Below are 21,268 nucleotides of genomic sequence, written 5' to 3'. Positions count from 1 at the left end.
AGAAAATACCAAAAACAAGGTTTTCTAACAACAAGAAGGCAAACATCTCATGAGAGAATCCGTCAGCATCCTTCTGAAGAGCAGAGAGGAAGAAGACATGGAGGAAATGCTGACATCCAGAACCTCCAGAACCTCCAGAACCATGTTTGGTGGTTTCTGTGTAAAGTAACACGGCCATAAACGTGTTACAAAAAGAAAACATACCAATTCTTTCATTTGAACCGGAGCAGAGTTTTCTTGTTGGATGTAGTTTTTTATCATTTTTCTGCCCAAAATTCAACAGAAAACATTCAGTGAGGAGAAAGTGAGAACCTCTGCCTCACCGCTTGAATCCAAACGTCCAAACGCACCTGAAGGTCACATTTGCATGGCCTCCTCTAACATCCCACCTTCACGCTGCAGCTTCATTATTAAAGGAAATTATAATTAACTGTTCAATTCAGAAAATCATTAATAGAAAACCTGAGGAGTTTCTGTCTCTCTTTCCGTGTTTCTGTTATAATCATTCAGCTGGAAGTTCCTATGATGTTTTGAGTCTTTTTCTTTTGACTTTTGTCACATTTCTGTCCGTCTTTCTTTAGCTGTTTGTCTGTTTCTGTGTTTGAAATCAATGGAAAGTGGTCTGATCTGATCTGAAATGAGGATTTCTCTGCAGATTCTTCGTGCTGAACGATCCTGTTTTTAAAGTAGTGATGCAGCCTGACTGTTAGAAAGGAGGGAATGAGACAGTAGGTGCGGTTCTATGTGCAAAATATCTCTGATCGGATCAAAGATCGGATTAGAATTGAACTGTGTAGAACTTTATTGATTAGAACAAAGGTTTCCATCCGCCACACCTTCAGTCAGAATAAATCATTTGGACATGCGCAGAACTCTCTAAAATACTGGAAACCGCCGTAGAAGAAGAAATATTGAGTTCTGTAGTAAACAAAGAAACCTGCAGCATAGAGCCAGATGATCTTCTACGCGTCATTTTATTATTGTTAGGATTATTATGAAGTGCCTGTCATCATTTTATTATTTCTTCTTGGTGGAACGGAGCTGGAAGAAGCCTTAGGATTAGGCTAATACGTGCTAACAACACGCACTTCCGGATGTGGGAATAACATCCACCTTTATTCCGTCTGGACACGCCTGGAAACATGAATTCACAGGATTGTTTCCACGGTTTCTCAGGACCGAGCAGCATCTCTGCATTCAAAGGCGCCTCCCTCAGCTCACACACCGTCCCAGAGCCGCTCTCTGCTCTGAGGCCCGGTTCTACGGAGTCCAGCAGCACTTGCAGCGGTCCAAAGCCTCCTCCGGAGCCACGCCCTAACAAAGGACCCTCCCCAGCCCGCAAACGCGAAGCTACGAGTCTGGCTGCTCTGCTCAGAGACACGGTTAGCTGAGGTGGAGCGGGCGGCCGGTCCTGTTGGTGCTCCAAAGCCTCCTCTGGAGCCACACCGTCTATGCATGACCTAAACCAGAGCAGGAATCACCCACGGTCAGAATAAACGCTTTATGTGCACCACCATCAGGTCAACAATCAGCAGAACCCACCCATCTCAATCACAAAGAAATGTCCCTTATCAATACTTCACCATCACTTACCACACGCACCACAGTGCTACGTTCCATTTTCATGACGTCCCTTGAGGTGACCATACGACCTGAAAGGAACACCTGAGCTCCTCTTCAGATGCAGCCGCTTTAGGGACAACCCAAAATAACCACAGAACCCGTACGGGTCGACCCCCCCAAACGGGTTCATGTGACAAAGGCTTTAATAAATACCATTGGTTATATGTTATTTACTTGTTGAAAAAGGAGCCGGCCTCATTATTTGCTAAAGTAAAAAACTATTTGTGTTTAAATAAAAATGCTCCTCCTGTCAAGAATAAAAATCTCAGGTGAGACGCCGGACGCTGCGGGTGAGACGCGGCCTTCAGCCTAAACGTGACGTATAGCTTCCTTTGTTTTTTACCCTCAATAATCTCAGTTTAGGATTTATGACTAAAGGTTTCCTTTTGGGTCATTTTAAACTGCAGACATGAAGCATTAAGTGTCTTTAAAGCATAACATTTTTCACCAAATGATTTTTTTCTTTTTAGTTAACAGCAAACAAAGATCCACATTTATATGTGTTCAAGAATGTTTGGAAGGTTTTGAAGGTTGAACGCTCTGTTTGGAAGTCACAGTGTTCCCTCATCTTCAGGTATAAAATAAGAAATCAAGGAGGACTTTTGGGACATTTTTCCGTCTGCTGCTGCTTTGATGCCACTCAGAAGCAGGAACACGCGTGTTCAGGGAGGCCATTATGGCCAAACATCTTCTTGATTATACAAAATGACAGCAGAGTGAAGTCCTGCTTGGCTTTAATGTTCCAAATGATATTCCAAAAGTCTTGTGTTCAGACTCGACGCCTGAAGGCAGCATGGAGCCCAGAGAGCCGCTCATTAAAGCCGCTCTGACCGGACTCATCCCTGAACTCCTTGTTTTACTGTTGGAAATACAAATCAGATGTAAGATCAGAAAGTGGGAGGTCAGCAGGTCAACGCCCCCAATGTTTTCTACCCGGAGCTCGCCGGAACGCCGCCGTTCCATCCTGAGACAAATCGAGGTTCCCTCTGATAACGGGAGCACCTCTGACCTCCAACAAGCACTAATCTGTCCGGCTTAGAATCAGAGCAGCTCAGGAGCAGCCGCTGCTTTGACTGCCTGATTGTCCCTGTCAGCGAGGGGGGGTCACCTCCAAGGACCACCCAGGAACCTGAAGGCCCACGTCTGATTTGAGGCTACCGGCAGTTTCCGTCGGCCACACGCTCTGATTTAGCAGAAGCTGGAGGCAGAGAAACGTTGAGACGTGTCCAACGGATGACCCACTTATTCTGGAGAATCCTCACGCGTGTTCCCCTGAGTCCAGCGCCGAACAAAGTGTTGGAAATGCAGCAGTAAAAACAGCTGGGGGGGGGGCATCCTGAGAAATCTTTAAAAGCAGCTGATTTCACAACCTGAGCCTTAATCAAAACCTGCCGCTCTGAGAGGGAACAGAAAACGGGGGGCGGGGCTTCACTGAGCGACAAGTGAGAGGCTGTTCTCTGCTTTGTCTGTTCATGACCTCAAAACATGAAAGAAGCTTTTCTCCCAGCATAAACAAAGAAATCAATCACATGTTTGACAACTGAAGGTGGAGTTCCCTGGAGGCTCATGCCAGTGGAACGTACCATTGTGGTGTTGCATGCCAGTGGAACGTACCATTGTGGTGTTGCATGCTAGTGGAACGTACCATTGTGGTGTTGCATGCCAGTGGAACGTACCATTGTGGTGTTGCATGCTAGTGGAACGTACCATTGTGGTGTTGCATGCTAGTGGAACGTACCATTGTGGTGTTGCATGCCAGTGGAACGTACCACTGTGGTGTTGCATGCTAGTGGAACGTACCATTGTGGTGTTGCATGCTAGTGGAACGTACCATTGTGGTGTTGCATGCCAGTGGAACGTACCATTGTGGTGTTGCATGCCAGTGGAACGTACCATTGTGGTGTTGCATGCTAGTGGAACGTACCATTGTGGTGTTGCATGCTAGTGGAATGTACCATTGTGGTGTTGCATGCCAGTGGAACGTACCATTGTGGTGTTGCATGCTAGTGGAATGTACCATTGTGGTGTTGCATGCTAGTGGAACGTACCATTGTGGTGTTGCATGCCAGTGGAACATACCATTGTGGTGTTGCATGCCAGTGGAACGTACCATTGTGGTGTTGCATGCTAGTGGAATGTACCATTGTGGTGTTGCATGCCAGTGGAACGTACCATTGTGGTGTTGCATGCTAGTGGAATGTACCATTGTGGTGTTGCATGCTAGTGGAACGTACCATTGTGGTGTTGCATGCCAGTGGAACGTACCATTGTGGTGTTGCATGCTAGTGGAACGTACCATTGTGGTGTTGCATGCCAGTGGAACGTACCATTGTGGTGTTGCATGCCAGTGGAACGTACCATTGTGGTGTTGCATGCTAGTGGAACGTACCATTGTGGTGTGTGTGGTAACCATCAAGAAGTACTGGTAAGGATAAGGGACGTTCCACACACTTATGGTAGGGCTGATGCTGTCGTACGGCGTCCTGACACCACGCTCTAGTCGTCAAGGTGTGAGAACTGACTGACCGCATCCACGCTGCATGCACGGGGTGTGCACGTGATTTCTCATTTCTAACAGTCAGGCTGCAGCGAGGAGCGTGCACGTGAACAAATATTTTGTGTCTACGGGCTGACTGAGCGGTCTGCCATGTTTTTTCTGGGTCACCTGTGTGTCCGTACAGGTTTGATCATCTTTTACCTTCAGACGCCCCGTTTCCACCCCTAAGGCAGTTTACGTCTCACAGACGTACACGTCAGACCATGAAACCTTAAGGTTTGAGCCCAAACTGCAGGGAAAGACTTGAACCTTGACTTGGAGCTGTTTATAGAGCGAGTCGTGATCGTCTGTGGTTGATATCAATAAAACTGCTAAATTATGAATCTGTGCTGTTTCCTTTGACTTTAACAGTTCCAACAACAGAACTCAGACCAGCAACTTCACCAGAGTTTAGGAACACAAACAGGATATTTAGCCCTTTTTCTAATGAAAATTCCAAATGTTAATCAACGTTTGAAGATGAGCGGATCATCAGCAGGACATCATCCAGCAAACACCCCCCTCCTTGAATTCAACAAACAGGTTCCTGGAGCCTGGCGGGTTCTGAATGCTTCGCCCCCCAACAGGACAGAGGAACCTCAACCTTGACTTTCACATTCTGCAGCAGTCCATGAGCAGCAGCATAACTCCTGCAGCTCCTTTGTCTCCGGACAGAGTTTCACTTTCAAATGAACAACGTCAGGTTTGGCCTCTGAGAAGCTTCAGTGACCTTCTCCAGGAGAAGTCGACTTCAGCCATTTCCCATTGACTCCTGAGTGTTTTATGAGGCCTGATGGGGAGGATAGGACAGCATACTTTGCAACACAAAAGAACCTGGTGTTTAATGGTGGGGAGAGGATGGGAGTGATTCAATAGAGGACCACTCACCCATGTGGGACCACTCATCCCAGCTGCAGGACTGAGGAGCTGCTCCAATAACAACCACAAGAGCCTGACGTCACCAGAAGCTAACCTCTGGAGGTTCTGCTTCCAGCTTTCATAAATCAACAGAGGAGTAAGAGCTTTAACAGCCGTGGAAGACTTACCAATCCGTCACAGTTGTTGATGGCAACCGAGGCCCCCGGCATGTCTGTGATGTCACCCACGAAGTTACAGTCTGTTTTCAGGAACTCGCGCCGCAGTATCCTCTCAGTCCCGTTTGCAAACTCCATCTGATTGGTCCCGATGCCAGAATAAACCCCAGCAGCATCGCTCGCGTTGGAAAAGCCTTCAACCTTATCGTGCCACTCCACCATGGCGCCAGGCGCTACCAGCCTGGTGTTGGGACGCAGGCGGAGGTGGAACTCCTTGCCAAAGGCAGTGATGTTGAAAAAGAGACTCTGCTCAGACTCGCCGGGGGCTGGCGCCTCCCTCTTGACGCGCTGCTTGTGTTTTGCTGACAGCAGGTGTGACAGGAAGTGACCACGGGAGTCCGTGCTGAAGGGCGTGATCAGACCGTACTCCTTCAGGCGACTCCTCAGCTGGTCTGCAGAACAAAACAACAGAGTTTCACCTTCATGCCACTTTGACACAATGCTGTCACTTCCTCACAAACACCACGAAAAAGCTGACCACTTGAGATTCTTTAATGCTTGTTTGCACAAAAAAACCAAATGAGTGAAAACTGAACGATTCTGAACCACTGACATGTGATACCTGGACCCAGTCAGTGTGACGTCATCCATAGAAAAGCCCAAGCCCATTTAGTCACCTTTATTTACAATACGGACGCCACCATGTCAGTTAGCAGTGATGGGTCTGACTCAACGTTTCTATGGCAACCACTCTCACCCAATCAGAAGTAAGCCTGTCAGAAGGCCACACCCCTACCACTTGAAGGCAGGCTACACGAAATGCATCGAATGTTTTGATCATTACTGAGGCATCTACTTGGTCGCTTTGAGTTCTTTGTCTTCTAGCCCACACCCCAACAGGCTCCACCCACTTTTACTGAGGCATCTGATTGGTCATTTTAAAACTTGAACACGTTGAAATACAGAAAAGGTATCCTGAAAAAACAGAGGATTATGAAGATGTTAAAAATGGTATCAGAGTTAGCTATGTTAGCATTTAGGCCTATGCTTGTTACATTTTTTTTTTACTTTTTTTGTGATCTCCAACTTTTTAACCCCATGAAATCTCATGTGACGTTAGTATTTTCCCCAAACATTGGTCTTTTATGGAGATGCGTTTCACTCTTTTTTAGCTACATTAGCATTTAGCATGTGTGCTTTCTGGCAAAAAACTAAGACGCAATTATTACTACTTTAAGTTGACGACCAAAAGGTTGATTGTTGCCTTTGAGACTTTTCATAAAAGGAACAGCGATAGGTTGGCCATGGTGCAGTGGTAGGGTGGTCAACCCATGATCGTAACATTGCTGGTTCGATTCCCGCCTTGCCCGCCCATGCGTCGAAGTGCCCCTGGGCAAGACGCCAAACCTCAGCTTGCCTCTGGTGGAAGGCTGGCACCAGCCATCAGTGTGTGAGTGACACTGTCGACACCATTTCCCATCAGACAATCGTCCATTTCATTTATTACTTAAAGTAGCATTTTTTATTTAGGAGGAAAAAAATCACTGAAATAATAATATACTAAACAAAAACAACACAAAAATGTAATCTAGTAAAATAGATGAGTCACATGAAAAAGTGGAATCCTTTATCAGACATTGTGCGGTTTCCACAGACAGGACCAGGAGAACCAGGCGTGTAGCGTCCATCAGCATCATTAGGAGGAGGGACTGGTTAGAATCCAGATTTGGAGCAGTCCTTGAATAATCAGAGTAGAACTGCGACTCTGGAGTCTAAGAGCAGAGTTTAAAGTGGAGTTTGGGAATTTGATGCAAACAGAGATGAAGCTGAGAGTGGAGGCTGCAGGCTGGCAGAGGACATTTCATCAGCAGCCGCTTTCTGCTGTGTGAAAAAAGCCCACAAACACAAATGAACCTCCTCTCCATAGCTGCTGAGGCTTTGTGTCGCTGCACTGTGACAAAGTGTCACCACTAAAGTGCAACATGAATAAAAAAAGAGGAAGGTAAACGGGAAAGCATTAACGGAAGCAGCAGCTCTTCCTCCAGCCTTCAGGGCGCCCACGGCTCATGCACTGACAAACAAACAGCAGCTTTGGGCTTCATGCACTTTTGCTTCAGCATGCGGCCCCCCCTTTCAGATTTGGAGACAGACGCTCCCATGAGCCTCTGCTGCTGCCTAAATAAAAACTCTGGTTTGTTTTGGGAGTTTTTCTAAAATCAGAAGCTCAGAATCTCGTTGACTAATTTTTCTGGCTAATTTGTGGTCAACCGTGCTGCTCAGGGAATCTGCCAGGAGCTAAATTCCTCCTCCTGCTTTTCTAACCAAGGGCAAAGTCAACGACATCCAGAGGTTCTGGTTGGAAAAAGCGCTCCTGAATCCTCAAACCCTGTAATCATGGTGCAGTTTTGACAACACGACATTAGAGAGGTGTCACAGGTAGAACGTCTGCGTCAGCGACAGCCCCACTAATCACACACTCTGGTCACGCAGCCACAAAAACAAAACCATCAACCCTCTGAGACGACCACAGAGACACCCCCCCCCCCCCCCCCCCCCCCCATGATGCTGTTTTTCTCTGAATGAATTCTATGAAGACGCTGAAGCTGTAAGCAGGGATGGATAAAAAGATCCCGGTGCAAACCTGGAATGACGTAAAACGCTTTTATTTTAGTGTTGTGGTCATGTCTAGTATGTGTCGTTCTACGTTGTTTAAGCGCTATGCCTTCAGGCCTTTCCTATGGTTTGTCATTGTTTGCATGTCGCCAATTGTGCTAAATCTGGCATATTATGTTCTAGCTATAATCAAACATTGAGGAATATGCATTTAAATGATTTAAACGGATCACAGTAACAGTAAATAGAACTAAACTAAGAAGAAGAAAAACAACCCTGAACAATGAGAAGAATGCAGAATTCATTCAAAAGACGGCTTCAGAAAATGACTGAGACTAAAAAAAAATGATACATATTAACCAGATCCTGATTTACACCCAAATATTTAATGGTAAACATTAAGAAGGCAATTTGTTTGGAAAATCCTAAATAAAAAAATCCTGGAATTTCCTCTAGAAAAGCAGAAACTGATGAAAATCGGGGCTGAAGCAGATGAGACTGAGACTGAACCTCCGATAGTCGGCCGGAGCAGCTTCACTGATCAATCAGGCCAACGACAGCAAAGTTCAGAAAAACCATTTTGCTTTAAAATGACAGGATTTGTAACAGGTGGTGCAGTGGTTAGCACTCTTGCCTCAAAGTATGGCTAGTTCAAGTCCCTATGGGGGACCAGAACATTAATGGGGGGGGGTACCTTTCTGTGTGCAGTTTGCATGTTCTCCCCGTGCATGGGTGGGTTCTCTTCCTCCCACCGTCCAAAAACATGCTTCATAGGTTAATGGGTCACTATAAATTGGCCCTAGGTGTGCATGTGAGCGTGCATGGGTGTGTGATTGTGGCCCCGCGACAGACTGGTGACCTGTCCGGGATGCCCCCTGCCTTCACCCACGAGGGGCCGGGATAGGCTCCAGCAGCCATCTGACCCCGAAAGGGACAAAACGGGTTTAGAGGATGAATGAATGAATGATTTGTAACGATCCAAGCTCCTCCCCCCTGCAAGTGATCCTCTGAATATTCATCCAGAAAGATGCTGCCCCAGGAAAGAGAGAAGAAGATTTAACCATAAACTGTTGTGGCGTTGGAGCAAACGCCTGCAAGAAACCGTTGAGTCCAGAGTTTCCACAGACATAACTGAAGCTCAGTGCAGAGAAAAACACGGCATCAGGAATAATTCTGTCAACTCCAACGTAAATGCTGGTTAAAAGCTAAAATCCTGAAAGAGTCTGGAAGGCTGGAATGTCCTCAGTGAAGGTCTGAGCAACAGAAGAGACGCTGGCGTCAGTTCTTCTCCACCGTGACAGTTTTCTGCTTTAAAGCTGACAGCCTGAGCAGGAAGGATGGAAGTCCTGCTGCATTACTGCAGACCGCTTCAGACTGTGGCAAACCTCACAGGAATGGAACAGAAAAGGAGCTGCGAGTCTCCAGGACGAGCCCTTCATTAGTGAGCACTTGAGGATTTCTAAGCTTAATCCTCAGGAGGTCTGAGTCTAATCTCAGGAATCATTTCTCGTGCTGAGAGGAAGAAACGGGGGCATTTCTGCACAGTTCCCCCCTCAGAGGAGGCAAACTTTCATTTGAACCACATCTTAAGTAAATATCTCTGAAATGAGGCGAGAGGCCGAGCAGGAGAGAAATGAGGGGCAGGTTTGGAGGTGTGCTTCGATCCAAGGCTTCTCCAGGAGTTTTTCACAGGTAATTTGCTCTGGTGGTGAATATTTTTGAAATATGCATCAAAGGCAGAATGCCCTCCCCAAGGGAAAAAAAGGTTGTTGATAAAAGAAAGTGGCACTAAAAGATGCTCCTCTGTGGAGCATCTTTGTGAGCCGCAGCGCTCCTCGGCAGCTTATCTCCGGCTGAGGCTGATTAAAGCTCTCATACGACGATCCACCAAGACTTCTTAGCACTTTGAATTACAGTTTTTTCTTGGCTTGCTCCCATGAACCCCCGCCAGCAGTTCTCATTCCTGTTGGTGATCTTATCTGTCTGGGTGTGAGTAAAGCCCACAGAGGGTTCAGTATACTTGCTTGTAATCATCTCTGTGACTCTGAAGGACGTTGTGTTGCACATTCAGAACGAAACGTGAAATTAAAAACCTTTGTTTTTGGTCAAATTCATCTCTGAGGTCAGAAAATAAATGGTCTCAGTAAATATCAAGAGATGCCGACATGGATCATCAGCCTGTGGGTCACGGATCCCATCAGACTGTTTCCACTCTTATCTCAGCTCCACTTTGACTGAACTTACCACCATTTTTCCACAGTTATGAGGGTTTGACATGATTGAGAACAAACAGAACGGTTGTTTCCATCCCAGCGGTTGATGCAGCAGCAGAGTGACACCCCCCCCGCCAGGACCAATGTGGAGTTCAGTGTTTTGCCCAACGACACTTCCACACATGAGCAGGCAAGCAGGAATCAAACCTGCAATCCCACCTCTGCACCACAGCCGCTTTGTGTTGAATCTGCTTTGCTCTCTAGAAAATCCCAAAGGGTTTCAGTAAACGATCCGGATTGAGAGTTTAGATCGGGTCAAACCAGAAACCAGAATGAGCCGTTCAGATTCACACTTTCACCAAACACGGCGCCGATCATCAAAACGCTCCGCCTCTGGGAGGCAAAGCCGGCCTTTGGCTGAAGAGGGACAAAAAGATATGTTTGTAAGGAATCTGTCCATGAAAGTAACAGTTTGCACGGTAAAAAAAGGCTACTAATGCTCTAAAAGCTGAGCTCCACTGCAGCTCCAACTGTCCTCCAAAGGTCACATGTCACAGTTCAGCAGCGCCGCACCTCCATGGTCATGACATCTGTCTGCTGCACCTTCAGCATTGAGCGGGTTTTAAAGGCTGCGTTATTTTCAAAAAGGACATACAAATATATAATTTAATGTATATAATAACAGAAACATTAAACACAAAAGGGAGAATGCTGGCCACTACTCCACCACGCCGCCCGAGCTGGAAAATGCTGAATTACTAATGAAGATAAAATATTACTGCAGATAAACAAAAGAATAAGCATCATGATGAAACATCCAAGATGCATGAATACATCAAGCTCAAGACCCCAACCGACAGTGAATGTCTCAGGCCATGGAGAGCAGAGGATGCAGTGCTGGAGGACAGATCCTCATGGGAGGACAAACCCCTGCATGGGATGTACCACCGGACCATGACTGAGGGGGCTGATATCAAGAAGTCCTACCAATGGCTAGAAAGGGCTGGCCTACAGGACAGCACTGAAGCGCTCATCCTGGCAGCCCAGGAACAAGCCCTGAGCACCAGAGCCATAGAGGCTCAGATCTACCACACCAGACAAGACCCAAGGTGTAGATCTACCACACCAGACAAGACCCAAGGTGCATATCTACCACACCAGACAAGACCCAAGGTGTAGATCTACCACACCAGACAAGACCCAAGGTGCATATCTACCACACCAGACAAGACCCAAGGTGCATATCTACCACACCAGACAAGACCCAAGGTGTAGATCTACTACACCAGACAAGACCCAAGGTGTAGATCTACCACACCAGACAAGACCCACGGTGCATATCTACCACACCAGACAAGACCCAAGGTGCATATCTACCACACCAGACAAGACCCAAGGTGTAGATCTACTACACCAGACAAGACCCAAGGTGTAGATCTACCACACCAGACAAGACCCAAGGTGCAGATCTACCACACCAGACAAGACCCACTGTGTAGATCTACCACACCAGACAAGACCCAAGGTGTAGATCTACCACACCAGACAAGACCCACGGTGTAGATCTACCACACCAGACAAGACCCAAGTTGTAGATCTACCACACCAGACAAGACCCAAGGTGCAGATCTACCACACCAGACAAGACCCAAGATGTAGATCTACCACACCAGACAAGACCAAAGGTGTAGATCTACTACACCAGACAAGACCCAAGGTGTAGATCTACCACACCAGACAAGACCCACGGTGTAGATCTACCACACCAGACAAGACCCACGGTGTAGATCTACCACACCAGACAAGACCCACGGTGTAGATCTACCACACCAGACAAGACCCACGGTGTAGATCTACCACACCAGACAAGACCCACGGTGTAGATCTACCACACCAGACAAGACCCAAGGTGTAGATCTACCACACCAGAAAAGACCCACGGTGTAGATCTACCACACCAGACAAGACCCAAGATGTAGATCTACCACACCAGACAAGACCCAAGGTGTAGATCTACAACACCATACAAGACCCAAGGTGCAGATCTACCACACCAGACAAGACCCATGGTGTAGATCTACCACACCAGACAAGACCCAAGGTGCATATCTACCACACCAGACAAGACCCAAGGTGTAGATCTACCACACCAGACAAGACCCAAGGTGTAGATCTACCACACCAGACAAGACCCAAGGTGTAGATCTACCACACCAGACAAGACCCAAGGTGTAGATCTACCACACCAGACAAGACCCAAGGTGTAGATCTACCACACCAGACAAGACCCAAGGTGCATATCTACCACACCAGACAAGACCCAAGGTGCAGATCTACCACACCAGACAAGACCCAAGGTGTAGATCTACCACACCAGACAAGACCCAAGGTGTAGATCTACCACACCAGACAAGACCCAAGGTGCATATCTACCACACCAGACAAGACCCAAGGTGTAGATCTACCACACCAGACAAGACCCAAGGTGCATATCTACCACACCAGACAAGACCCAAGGTGTAGATCTACTACACCAGACAACACCCAAGGTGTAGATCTACCACACCAGACAAGACCCAAGGTGCATATCTACCACACCAGACAAGACCCAAGGTGCATATCTACCACACCAGACAAGACCCAAGGTGTAGATCTACTACACCAGACAAGACCCAAGGTGTAGATCTACCACACCAGACAAGACCCAAGGTGCAGATCTACCACACCAGACAAGACCCACTGTGTAGATCTACCACACCAGACAAGACCCAAGGTGTAGATCTACCACACCAGACAAGACCCAAGTTGTAGATCTACCACACCAGACAAGACCCAAGTTGTAGATCTACCACACCAGACAAGACCCAAGGTGCAGATCTACCACACCAGACAAGACCCAAGATGTAGATCTACTACACCAGACAAGACCCAAGGTGTAGATCTACCACACCAGACAAGACCCACGGTGTAGATCTACCACACCAGACAAGACCCACGGTGTAGATCTACCACACCAGACAAGACCCACGGTGTAGATCTACCACACCAGACAAGACCCACGGTGTAGATCTACCACACCAGACAAGACCCAAGGTGTAGATCTACCACACCAGAAAAGACCCACGGTGTAGATCTACCACACCAGACAAGACCCAAGATGTAGATCTACCACACCAGACAAGACCCAAGGTGTAGATCTACAACACCATACAAGACCCAAGGTGCAGATCTACCACACCAGACAAGACCCAAGATGTAGATCTACCACACCAGACAAGACCCAAGGTGTAGATCTACCACACCAGACAAGACCCACGGTGTAGATCTACCACACCGGACAAGACCCAAGGTGTAGATCTACCACACCGGACAAGACCCAAGGTGTATATCTACCACACCAGACAAGACCCAAGGTGTAGATCTACCACACCAGACAAGACCCACGGTGTAGATCTACCACACCAGACAAGACCCAAGGTGTAGATCTACCACACCAGACAAGACCCAAGGTGTAGATCTACCACACCAAACACGACCCAAGATGTAGATCTACCACACCAGACAAGACCCAAGATGTAGATCTACCACACCAGACAAGACCCAAGGTGTAGATCTACCACACCAGACAAGACCCAAGGTGTAGATCTACCACACCAGACAAGACCCAAGATGTAGATCTACCACACCAGACAAGACCCAAGATGTAGATCTACCACACCAGACAAGACCCAAGGTGTAGATCTACCACACCAGACAAGACCCAAGGTGTAGATCTACCACACCAGACAAGACCCAAGGTGTAGATCTACCACACCAGACAAGACCCAAGGTGTAGATCTACCACACCAGACAAGACCCAAGATGTAGATCTACCACACCAGACAAGACCCAAGGTGTAGATCTACCACACCAGACAAGACCCAAGGTGCATATCTACCACACCAGACAAGACCCAAGGTGTAGATCTACCACACCAGACAAGACCCAAGGTGTAGATCTACCACACCAGACAAGACCCAAGGTGTAGATCTACCACACCAGACAAGACCCAAGGTGTAGATCTACCACACCAGACAAGACCCAAGGTGTAGATCTACCACACCAGACAAGACCCAAGGTGCATATCTACCACACCAGACAAGACCCAAGGTGCAGATCTACCACACCAGACAAGACCCAAGGTGTAGATCTACCACACCAGACAAGACCCAAGGTGTAGATCTACCACACCAGACAAGACCCAAGGTGTAGATCTACCACACCAGACAAGACCCAAGGTGCATATCTACCACACCAGACAAGACCCAAGGTGTAGATCTACCACACCAGACAAGACAACGGTGTAGATCTACCACACCAGACAAGACCCAAGATGTAGATCTACCACACCAGACAAGACCCAAGGTGTAGATCTACAACACCATACAAGACCCAAGGTGCAGATCTACCACACCAGACAAGACCCAAGATGTAGATCTACCACACCAGACAAGACCCAAGGTGTAGATCTACCACACCAGACAAGACCCACGGTGTAGATCTACCACACCGGACAAGACCCAAGGTGCAGATCTACCACACCAGACAAGACCCAAGATGTAGATCTACCACACCAGACAAGACCCAAGGTGTAGATCTACCACACCAGACAAGACCCAAGGTGTAGATCTACCACACCAGAAAAGACCCACGGTGTAGATCTACCACACCAGACAAGACCCAAGGTGTAGATCTACTACACCAGACAACACCCAAGGTGTAGATCTACCACACCAGACAAGACCCAAGGTGCATATCTACCACACCAGACAAGACCCAAGGTGCATATCTACCACACCAGACAAGACCCAAGGTGTAGATCTACTACACCAGACAAGACCCAAGGTGTAGATCTACCACACCAGACAAGACCCAAGGTGCAGATCTACCACACCAGACAAGACCCACTGTGTAGATCTACCACACCAGACAAGACCCAAGGTGTAGATCTACCACACCAGACAAGACCCAAGTTGTAGATCTACCACACCAGACAAGACCCAAGTTGTAGATCTACCACACCAGACAAGACCCAAGGTGCAGATCTACCACACCAGACAAGACCCAAGATGTAGATCTACTACACCAGACAAGACCCAAGGTGTAGATCTACCACACCAGACAAGACCCACGGTGTAGATCTACCACACCAGACAAGACCCACGGTGTAGATCTACCACACCAGACAAGACCCACGGTGTAGATCTACCACACCAGACAAGACCCACGGTGTAGATCTACCACACCAGACAAGACCCAAGGTGTAGATCTACCACACCAGAAAAGACCCACGGTGTAGATCTACCACACCAGACAAGACCCAAGATGTAGATCTACCACACCAGACAAGACCCAAGGTGTAGATCTACAACACCATACAAGACCCAAGGTGCAGATCTACCACACCAGACAAGACCCAAGATGTAGATCTACCACACCAGACAAGACCCAAGGTGTAGATCTACCACACCAGACAAGACCCACGGTGTAGATCTACCACACCGGACAAGACCCAAGGTGTAGATCTACCACACCGGACAAGACCCAAGGTGTATATCTACCACACCAGACAAGACCCAAGGTGTAGATCTACCACACCAGACAAGACCCACGGTGTAGATCTACCACACCAGACAAGACCCAAGGTGTAGATCTACCACACCAGACAAGACCCAAGGTGTAGATCTACCACACCAAACACGACCCAAGATGTAGATCTACCACACCAGACAAGACCCAAGATGTAGATCTACCACACCAGACAAGACCCAAGGTGTAGATCTACCACACCAGACAAGACCCAAGGTGTAGATCTACCACACCAGACAAGACCCAAGATGTAGATCTACCACACCAGACAAGACCCAAGATGTAGATCTACCACACCAGACAAGACCCAAGGTGTAGATCTACCACACCAGACAAGACCCAAGGTGTAGATCTACCACACCAGACAAGACCCAAGGTGTAGATCTACCACACCAGACAAGACCCAAGGTGTAGATCTACCACACCAGACAAGACCCAAGATGTAGATCTACCACACCAGACAAGACCCAAGGTGTAGATCTACCACACCAGACAAGACCCAAGGTGCATATCTACCACACCAGACAAGACCCAAGGTGTAGATCTACCACACCAGACAAGACCCAAGGTGTAGATCTACCACACCAGACAAGACCCAAGGTGTAGATCTACCACACCAGACAAGACCCAAGGTGTAGATCTACCACACCAGACAAGACCCAAGGTGTAGATCTACCACACCAGACAAGACCCAAGGTGCATATCTACCACACCAGACAAGACCCAAGGTGCAGATCTACCACACCAGACAAGACCCAAGGTGTAGATCTACCACACCAGACAAGACCCAAGGTGTAGATCTACCACACCAGACAAGACCCAAGGTGTAGATCTACCACACCAGACAAGACCCAAGGTGCATATCTACCACACCAGACAAGACCCAAGGTGTAGATCTACCACACCAGACAAGACAACGGTGTAGATCTACCACACCAGACAAGACCCAAGATGTAGATCTACCACACCAGACAAGACCCAAGGTGTAGATCTACAACACCATACAAGACCCAAGGTGCAGATCTACCACACCAGACAAGACCCAAGATGTAGATCTACCACACCAGACAAGACCCAAGGTGTAGATCTACCACACCAGACAAGACCCACGGTGTAGATCTACCACACCGGACAAGACCCAAGGTGCAGATCTACCACACCAGACAAGACCCAAGATGTAGATCTACCACACCAGACAAGACCCAAGGTGTAGATCTACCACACCAGACAAGACCCAAGGTGTAGATCTACCACACCAGAAAAGACCCACGGTGTAGATCTACCACACCAGACAAGACCCAAGATGTAGATCTACCACACCAGACAAGACCCAAGGTGTAGATCTACAACACCATACAAGACCCAAGGTGCAGATCTACCACACCAGACAAGACCCAAGATGTAGATCTTCCACACCAGACAAGACCCAAGGTGTAGATCTACCACACCAGACAAGACCCACGGTGTAGATCTACCACACCGGACAAGACCCAAGGTGTAGATCTACCACACCGGACAAGACCCAAGGTGTATATCTACCACACCAGACAAGACCCAAGGTGTAGATCTACCACACCAGACAAGACCCACGGTGTAGATCTACCACACCAGACAAGACCCAAGGTGTAGATCTACCACACCAGACAAGACCCAAGGTGTAGATCTACCACACCAAACACGACCCAAGATGTAGATCTACCACACCAGACAAGACCCAAGATGTAGATCTACCACACCAGACAAGACCCAAGGTGTAGATCTACCACACCAGACAAGACCCAAGGTGTAGATCTACCACACCAGACAAGACCCAAGGTGTAGATCTACCACACCAGACAAGACCCCAGGTCTAACCTCAGACCTCTCAGTCCAGAAAAGAACAGGAACAGCTAAGAGCTGTAGGACCCTCAAGCTCCCAGGCCTCTGGTAGAGGACCCCAGCTAAGGGGGGGAAACCACCTGGGGAGGGGGAGGGTTTTTTTTTTCTTTATTTTTGCTTAAATTCCATGGAAATCATGGCACTGAAGACAAACTAAACACTAAATAAAATAAAAACTGGATTTCCAAAAAAGGGTCAACCATCTGGAAAAACGATCTATCTTTATCTATACCCAGGCTGTGTCCCACCAAAGTGGGGTAGCCTAGAAAGGGCACACATTCTTACCTCCCTCATTCTCTTCCCCAAACCCTCCTCTTTCAGTGTGTGCGTGTGTGTGTGCGTGTGTGTGTGTGTGACTGGTCTAAGGCCTGGTCTAAGCCACACCACACTGCACCAGGGTCAGCTGCACAGCCCAGTGTGGGCTGGAAAAACAAATTAAGAAAATAAGAAATTATAAATTTAAAATGAACTAAAACTAAAAAACGAAATAAGCTGAAGGACAAAGGGAGCGGGAAAGTGTTGAATGCGTCCCGAGTGGGTTTGGTTTCGGCTGAAGGTCTTAAATCCTCGTTATGTTTGGGCAGATTTGTGCGTTGCGCTTTCACAGACGTATCTGCGCTCCACACTGGATGAAACGGGCGCAGCGGGAACAGCGAGGCCGGATGGCATTCAGAGAAAAACCCTTGACATTATTTTAAAAGGTCAAACACGTCAACACCCACCAGCAGCATTACCGTCACAGTCACACACAGAGATGTTCTCAGAGCTCCTTGAAGGTCTGTCTGAGATCAAGTGCTGCATTTGTGTCCCATCAGAACCCAGCTTCAAAGTTCTGAAGAACCGGCATCAGATCAAATCCTTCAACGTATGTCAGATGTTAAAAATATGCAGTAAAAGGGAATCCACAATGAGATCCTTCAGTTTTATCTTGATGTTAACAATCAAAAGAAAGTCGTTCTGGATCCAACCCCTGAATGCTGCGCATCAAGCAGGGTGGTGTTGGAGCCCATTTTTAGGGCCTCTGGTAGGACTGTTTGTGTTGAATTCTTATTCTCTGATGAACCTCAAATCTACGTTTCTGAGTCTTTCTTTATTCGTCCTTGGGAATAAGAAGCAGATGAAAAAAATTACGTCCGGAAAAATTTGTGTTGTAATGTATAAAGTACTCTGGGTGGGGCCCAAGGCACCAAGCTCCGCCCCTTTCTGATCATCCACCTGCAGACCAACAGATCCATGAACGTCTCTGTTCTCCTGGTCTGAGCTGGAATCTGGATCAGAACTGGACGGATGGATGGATCTGATGTTGCTGCTGTTTTTGATGCCCCGCTAATGTTAGGTTGGGGGGGTGAGGGGCTGTAAGCTAGAGGGAGAGAGCATGTAAACCCATAGACGATGGGGATTGGGGCAGGCTTACTCCACGCCCACAACTCAGAGGTGAATTTCTGATGAACTCCTGCAGTTCTTCAGAAACTATGTCTAAGAAAACAACAGAGGTTTTGTGATTTTGGCTCAAATGGCCTCATCATAAATCAAAGAGCACTGGGAAGGCTTTGAAAACAGATCCAAAGGTGATGGGGGTGGAGCTTTGACTGGATGGAGTCACTTTTTGCTTGGTGAGAAGCAGATCTGCTCATCCAGGGGTTTGGGGAAGGTAGGGGGTCACAGGAACCACATCAAAGCTGTGCAGTAGCCGCTTTACAAGGCTGATAATGGCCACGTAGAGCCAGCGGTGGTAGACGCTGCACCACAGCCCACCGCTGTGAGAAGGCCCTGAGGTGTTCAGAGGATATTTGCGAGTGTAAAAGGATCCTGCGTGGACGCTGCTGCAGCTCACTTCTTCCTTCAGCTCCCGATGGATTCCAGATGTGCGGGATTTGGAGGTGGAACCTCTTCCTGTCTGACAAAGCCCTTCAAGCGGCGGTGATATAAGCTGTGCGTGCGCGCGTGCGTGCGTGCGTGTGTGAGAGAGGGCTGCGGGACTCCTGAGTGTGTCGGGGGGGGGGGAAATTACAGAGACCCTTCACATTAACTGCCCACCCCCCCGTCAGTCAGCAGGACTTACCTTCTCTGCCTGCTGTTCTCAGGGTCTGCAAGAGAGAGAAAAGGCCGGTTAGACAGCAGACGGAACCGGCACTGACAGCACAGACCGGTCCGGTTCTGAAGCTGCAGCTCGGAAAACGGACCGAGCTGTGCCAGTGTGGCAGGAGTCGTGCGTAACGCGCATGCTTGGCACAGAGGCGGCAGTGTTTGGGAGCAGAACTTTCCCGGCGGCCCACTCCTCCAGCTGCTCCAGAGGGTCTCTTACCCTGTCAGCTGAGGCCAGGACGAACCCCACGAGCAGCAGGGCGGGGGGCGGCACGGCCATCACGCAGCGGCGGGACCGGGTCAGCTCTGATCCAGGAGGCCTCCGGGGGGAGCAGCAGTGACGTTTCTCACGCAGGAGCTCCTCTGATCGGACTCTTCGGTGAAGTTAGCGGGACCCCCCCACTCCGCAGCGGGCCGGACAGAGCTGCAGTGTGGAGCTCTCGCACCCTGGCGCTGGGCTCCCGGGCTAATAAACGCAGGACCAGCCCTGCGTGACGTCACGGGGCTCTGTGCGAGCGCAACACATGGGGGGACAGGCGGGGGGAGGAGACCCCACCTCCCCAAAGTCATGACAGGAGGAGCAGCAGGGAAGATCAGAGGGGGCCCATTCATAAGGAGACATGACGTCACTCACTGCCGCTACCCTCCCTCTGGGGGCGGGGGGGGGGGGGGGGCTCTAGATAGGCCCTACTTGGTTCGTTCACACCTTCATCCAGTTGGTTTCACACTTTGCTTTTGAACGAAGACCGGCTGCAGTTACAGCAGCTGCCCCTTTGGGGGCGACATTTCCCCAAAACCACCCAAAAGAGGGAAAAACCGGGAGAGGAACTGCCTCCTGTTCCACACCGACCTTCATCTCCAGGGACCAACAAAGATGGAGTCAGAGTCGGGTTGCTCCTCCCTCATCCTCAGGTCACAGAGCAGGAAATGAGGAACATCTTCATCTTTGTTTAGTTTGAAGTGGACCAATCATTGACTGTATCTGAGAAGCCCCTCCCCCCTGACGTTCCAAACAGGAAGTGGTTCCGAGAAGTCAAAATCCCAGAGGTCAATAGAGAAACAACCAGCTGTTCTTCTGTGATTCTATTGGTCAGAACAACCACTCTTTGTGGTTTAACATCGTCTTAATAATCCTCTTTTTTTTCACGATAGTTCTTTTATCTGTAGTTCAAGTTATTCAACTTTCAAAACGTTTGACGGACTTGGTGTTACCCGCTTTCAAGTAGTAGGGGTGTGGCTTTCCAACATGCTCACTCCTGATTGGTGAGAGTGGTTGCCATAGAAAACCTTGACTCAGACCAAATTGGACCAATTACTGCTTACTGAAGACGTCTGGCTTCAACATGACGCCGTCCGTAACACAACACAGCCGGAAGGAAACCAAACTCAGTCCAGTTCTCAGTTACAGTCACTGGGACCAACCTCTCAAAGTAGTTCCAACAGCTGCTCATCTGGGGGGGGCTATTGGCCCAAACCAGCTCTGAACAGGACAGCCAAAAGCTGGAGGAAGAAAGAAGATGTTTGCTTTCAGTCTCATGCTGTTGGGTCTAAAGTGCAGCGTGTGACGGCACAATGTAACAGTAGATGGCGCTCTTCAAGAGGTTTGGACGTCACGCCTTCATTGGTGTCTTTTTTTTATTTCTTGATATTAGAAACAC

At 48.4% G+C, this 21,268-nt stretch overlaps 1 protein-coding gene across 6 annotated transcripts in view; it reads right to left on the bottom strand.

Moving 5' to 3' along the window:
• The window catches only part of adamts3 (ADAM metallopeptidase with thrombospondin type 1 motif, 3), a 112,914-nt gene extending 92,736 nt beyond the window's left edge, over positions 1–20,178 (bottom strand). For 2 of the 6 annotated variants that reach the window (XM_078953398.1, XM_078953399.1), the window contains exons 1-3: positions 19,831–20,161; positions 19,588–19,612; positions 5,206–5,645 (exon numbers count right to left, since the gene is read on the bottom strand). In XM_078953398.1, coding sequence (XP_078809524.1) covers positions 5,206–5,645; positions 19,588–19,612; positions 19,831–19,890 — 525 coding nt within the window. In that variant the 5' untranslated portion in view covers positions 19,891–20,161. Of the gene's footprint in view, positions 1–5,205; positions 5,646–19,587; positions 19,613–19,830 lie in introns of all 6 variants that reach the window. The other 4 variants (XM_078953401.1, XM_023958118.2, XM_023958119.2 and 1 more) reach the window with 4 other exon arrangements.
• Positions 20,179–21,268: the final 1,090 nt, after the last annotated feature.

Source organism: Oryzias latipes, chromosome 9 (assembly GCF_053564925.1).
Source record: "Oryzias latipes strain Hd-rR chromosome 9, Olatipes_Hd-rR_3.1".
NCBI classification, from domain to species: domain Eukaryota; kingdom Metazoa; phylum Chordata; class Actinopteri; order Beloniformes; family Adrianichthyidae; genus Oryzias; species Oryzias latipes.
This window is presented reverse-complemented; position numbering and strand designations above follow the sequence as displayed.